This window comes from Adiantum capillus-veneris, chromosome 27 (genome assembly GCF_014529385.1).
Source record: "Adiantum capillus-veneris isolate H3 chromosome 27, ASM1452938v2, whole genome shotgun sequence".
Classification (NCBI taxonomy): Eukaryota; Viridiplantae; Streptophyta; class Polypodiopsida; order Polypodiales; family Pteridaceae; genus Adiantum; species Adiantum capillus-veneris.
In genome coordinates this window covers 93,771,254-93,776,343 of record NC_140957.1, presented here as the reverse complement: position 1 = coordinate 93,776,343, position 5,090 = coordinate 93,771,254, and the positions used below count along the sequence as shown (strand labels likewise).

The following is a 5,090-nucleotide window of genomic DNA, read 5'->3' as shown; positions in this document are numbered from 1 at the left end:
TTGAGGGCAACTTCTGCAAGATCAAACGACTTTTCCTTAGGGGTTTTATGCAATGCAAGATCAAACAACTTTTCTATAAGACTTTACTAGATCTCTGTAAGCCTTGTCCGTTTTAATGTAAGTTAATTACTCACTACTTGTTGTTGCCCTTAATTCTTGCGGCAGGCCTCGTGATTTTATCACTTGTTTTCCTCTTGTTTCAAAAATTAGGCCTCCAGGCTCTCGGCGGATGTGTGTACAACTAAAGTGGCAAAAGCACATTAGCAGGTTGCAACGTCTGTGAGAGCTCAGAGCACGAAATGCTCTAACTTGACCCCCTTGCCCATCATTGCTTGTGTGGGAACATGTAAAATTATCATGTGCCCCTCATCGATCCTTCTAGGCACTCAATTCTTTGACCGGCCTTCAAGTTTTAGAGCTCATTAGAGCCGGGTCTCACTGTGCACTAGCAATTTTTGTGAGATCTACCCATGTCAATCACTTTAGTGGTACGAGGGAGACAACTCCCATTAAAATAGTAGAGCTTCAGATCCATTGGAATTTGTTTGTATTAAGAGCCTAGAAAGCATACTAACCAATCAAAAATCACACCCTCTTCCTCGCGAACGTGCACGCTCACCTCTTTAACAAACTTGGTAAGTGAGAGTTCAAACTTTTCTTTTCACACTTTGTGCAGGACCACCTGGATTATTTATTCAACCCGTAATACTACTAATATATTAAAGCACTAGCGGGACTCGACTCTTAGTGGCCATAGGCCGTTTCCCTTTAATGTTGCATGCGAAAACAAGGAGGTGGTGGCAAGAAGCAGTATCAAAGCAGAGGGAGGGTACGTCTAAAGGGGAAAAAAAAAGGGGGGGGGGGGGGCGTTGGGGGCTGGAGCCCCCCTATCGACCACCCATGCGAATGATAGGAGGACTCCACACACACACACCCCCCCCCCCCCCCCGCCACATTTTTTTTCAGACTTCAGGCTTGTGTCACACGAGGACAGAAGAAATGTAATTGCGCTCACATGCCCCAACGAGGAGAGGCGCTAAATGCAAATCCAGTCACACCATCTTCCCAGACATGCTCTCAACTATGGGGGCGACCCTCGCCAATGGAGGCACCAATTTATCAAAGTTGACGATGCAGAAGCTTAGAGACCAAGAGGGAGGGGGGGAGAGAGAGAGAGAGAGAGAGAGAGAGAGAGAGAGAGAGAGAGAGAGAGAGAGAGAGAGAGAGAAATGAAATGAAATGAAATGTTATATTAACGTCTTCAAAAGGCCATAATGACCTATGAGACCCAAAAGTTACAAAGTGGTGGATCTGATACAGTAACAAAATAACCTAACAACAGTACAAAACAAAGATATATACTATGGGGTCCTAAGTTGATCGATGTGAACCAAGCAAAAGACTAAGCAAATAATGGGCGGCTTGTTGGGATACCTGAATCACAAGAGATCTAGCATCGGTGGTTGGCGAATCTCATCAATTTCCTCCATGGTTAGTAGTCTGATCGGGCGTCGTGCATGCCTGGCCAGCGTGCTCCGAATTTTCTGTCGTAGCCTCCGTCGATGCTGTGTAGTTCTTCGCAGTCGCGGGCGTCTGGATTTCCCTAGTTCAATCGCTCGGATAATCAGTGTGCCTCTGGTGTGAGACAAGGTGGAGCTCCGCTGTGGGAGTGGCTCTTGCGGTTGTTCCGTGTCTGTTTTGAAGAAGTCTGTGATCCGTCTTTAAGGCTGGCTAGCCTCGCCATTCATCAGGCTATCTCTGTGTCTACGCAGCTCGAGCAAGAACAAACCCAGACATCTCTGATCTTCGTATCCCATGACTCTTGAGAGTGGTCCAAAACCTTCTCTGAACAAGCAAGGGAAGCGGCCTCGTATCTCGTAGTAGACGGGGCAGTGACATGTATAGTGTAGCTCTGTCTCAGGTTCCATGTTACACAAGGGGCATGTCCTGTCCTCTGCTTGTACTCCGCTGTATCTCCTAGTCTCAATCCGCAACTGGTGAGAAGATGTGCATAACTGGCCAATAGCACATCGTATCCCATGAGACAAGTGGGTATCCATGTATCTGGGTCTCGCCACAAAACCATCTTCTGTAAGCTGGAGAAGGTGGTCTTTGTAAAAAGCCATCTTCGTGCCCAATTCCTGTGCTGGTTGTATCCATGTCCTTCTGGTGTCTAGCTGGGTCAGGTCTTGGCGTATGAGCTTGGTGATCTCTGACTGTGTAAGGGTGAGAGATGGTGCATCCAATGAGTAATGGAATGGTGGCAGCCGGTCTATGCTGAACCCATGTGCCTGAAACCATGATGTCATCTCCCCATACCAGCATGTTGTATCTTGCGAAGAACTCAGCCTTTCATTCAAGGACAAAGCACATTGAGGTGAGATATCACTTCATACGCACTCTTTTGGAAGAGGGACAACTAAAGCTAGGAAAGGTGCATACAAGTGAAAATCCTGCAGACATGTTTACAAAGGTGGTCAACAAGGAGAAGTTGAGCGTTTGCTCATCTTCAATCGGCATTCAAGGATAAGAAGCCAGAATGGAAAGCAGTCACAGGTTTGGTTTTGAGATCAGTCTCCAAGTGGGAGATTGTTAAGTATGGAGCCTGATTTACCCTTGTAATTTTCTGTGGTAAAAGCGCACATTTGTAAGGCCCCCATTATGAGGAGAAGCCATCGTGCGTGAAGGAAAATCACTCACCGGAAACCAAAATTTTCACGGACAAGAATCAGGGGCAACTTTAAAGGCCTCGGGGGCGGAGGCCCTCAAGACTTTTTTTTTCTGTCGGAATATTATGGCCGGACGGCGGCCGGAAAGTGGTCGGAAAACAACATGTCGGTTGGCCGGTGGCCGGTAGTCAATGGCCGATGGCCGGTGGTCGGAAGTCAATGGCCGGTGGCCGGTGGCCGAATTCAATGGCCGGTGACCGAATTCAAAAGCGGACTTGTCTTCTCAAGGGCGGCCATACATGGGCGGATTGGAGGGTCCGATTTGGACTTATTCGCACAAGGGCGGCTACACATGGCTGTCTCTCATAAGAGAGGGCAACCCTTTTGGCCTATAAAAGGAGGCCATTTCTACACACATTTCATAGTGTGAAGTTGATGCAACAAGGTGAGTGTGAGGTGGTGAGAGTGAAGCAAGGCGGGAGCTCCATTAAGGGTATAATCCCTTTGTAAACTACTTTTTGTTTTGAAGTACTAAAGCCATTGAGTGGCTACTTTTCCGTGGACGTAGTCCACATTGGGTGAACCACGTATATCATGTGTACTCTCTCTCTCTCTCTTTACTCTATAATCACTTGTATGTAAATCTGTGTCTCTCTATTAAGTAATCTACTCAATTCTCTATTTAGCTACGTTTTATTTCCTAACATTTTCTACCTCGTTTGGCTAGAGCCCTCTGCTCAATCTTACCACTGATCCAAGCAGATAAGATAGCCTATCTGCTTACTACATGTGACTGAAAGGATCTCAGTCACATGTAGCGTACAGTGTCAGGTGGACTCGATGGTCGAGAACGTTTCACGAGATATTTCTATATTAAACTCTACCCTGTTCTACAACAGTTTTATGTCTAGATCTTCATCTTTGCTGTCCTTGAAACCAATCATGCAGTTCACTAATGTGGTGGTCGTTTCTGTCTTCTGGCAGGGAACGCTGGAAGATCGTGAGGCTCTGCTCAAGTCCTTAGCTCCTTAGCTTGAAAATAAAATTCTCATTGACGTTACCAATGTCTTCTATCATGTGGATGAATCGATGTGGGGCCAAACCTCTTCTATCTTATTGAATCAAAAGGCGTTGGGGGTGCCGGCCAGATGGACTACGGCTTTCAAGTCTATCAACCATGTAAAGTCATCTTTCCTCTTGATTATCTTGAGGAGCACGGTTATCTATGTACTTGAAAGGCTCATCACATTTGGAGCATATCCATGCTGCTCATTTTAACTCCTTTTACTTTTTAGCAGAAACTCCTTGAAGAACTCCCAGATCCAAAGGATCCTCATTGTACCTTTGTTGCGGGTGATGATGAAGAGGCGGTCTTAACGACAGTTGCTTTGGTGGAAGCGATACCTGGTTTTAGAGCTGTGAGAGCTGGTGATTTAGCCAAGTCAAAGTTAGTAGAGCTACTAGGACCTCGCTGGTTGGGTGAGCTGGATAAACTTAATGCAGGTGGTAATAAACGGAGTGGATGGAGGTATGGATTGTGATTTAATATGACAGATGCTGAATGATGAATCCAGATCGAACAAAGAGTTATCACTATATGTAGACTCAAGACAGCACTTGATGTATCTGACATGTACTGAGTTCTCGCTTCTAAAAGTTTCTTAGCTGTATAGTCCTCTAAGGTTGGTATATGGTGCATAGACACGAAGTTTTTGATATTTGGACATGTGGAAAAAGAGGCTTTACTCCTGTTGTCTTTCCCTATATTTTTCAAGATTATGAGCTTCAGCTCAAGTGGCACCACATAGATAGCTAGGTGCAGCTGGAGACAGTGGGCTTGGGGGGGAGGGGGGCGCAAGATTTGTTCCAAATAAACGAGGCTAACAGTAAAGGTTTTTGTTCTGGCATCCTAAGGTTGTTCCCTTGGCCTATGAGACACCAATGTCCTTATATTCTCATCTTTTCCAAGCTGGAGAATATTTGGTCATATTGTCATCAAGTAAGACTGTGGCAAAGCTGTTGAATCCATGTCCCCATTCTCCGTCACAGTTGAGGGTCAGGGGGCATGGCATGGCATCTGAGCCGTCCATTGATAGCAGCTTCCACAACAGAATTTATGGATGCAGCCGACGGATTTTGGACATGTCAGCAGTCGTCATGGGATTAAGCCTCCTCCAGTAGCATCGTTGCGACTCAGCAGATGGAATTTCTGCACGCAGCCACCCACCTCATCACCTGGAATATTTGTGCCATGCTGCAGTGAGAGCGCTCCAACTCAGCAGCCAGAATTACGCCTGCTGATGTGTCAAAAACTGACGGATCTGCACAGTGCAGACCTCACACTTGCTTGGCCCCTCTCCCCTCGACTGTGACAGCCGGGAATGGTTCTTCAGTGACCATTCCACGAAATAATTGCTCTCG

The 5,090-nt window shown here is 46.4% G+C and overlaps 1 protein-coding gene across 1 annotated transcript; it reads left to right on the top strand.

Moving 5' to 3' along the window:
- Positions 1–3,685: 3,685 nt before the first annotated feature.
- LOC147422415 (uncharacterized) lies at positions 3,686–4,271 on the top strand. The gene is made up of 2 exons (XM_086503703.1): positions 3,686–3,848; positions 3,968–4,271. The coding sequence occupies exons 1-2, from the start codon at positions 3,759–3,761 to the stop codon at positions 4,208–4,210; spliced, it is 333 nt and encodes a 110-aa protein (XP_086359829.1). The 5' UTR covers positions 3,686–3,758; the 3' UTR covers positions 4,211–4,271.
- The last annotated feature ends 819 nt before the right edge of the window (positions 4,272–5,090 follow it).

Bases quoted from the DNA above. Each gene is read 5' to 3' on its own strand.
- LOC147422415 (XM_086503703.1), top strand. From the start codon at position 3,759: ATGTGGGGCCAAACCTCTTCTATCTTATTGAATCAAAAGGCGTTGGGG. The intron at 3,849-3,967 runs GTAAAGTCATCT...ACTTTTTAGCAG, and splicing joins CTTTCAAGTCTATCAACCAT to AAACTCCTTGAAGAACTCCC.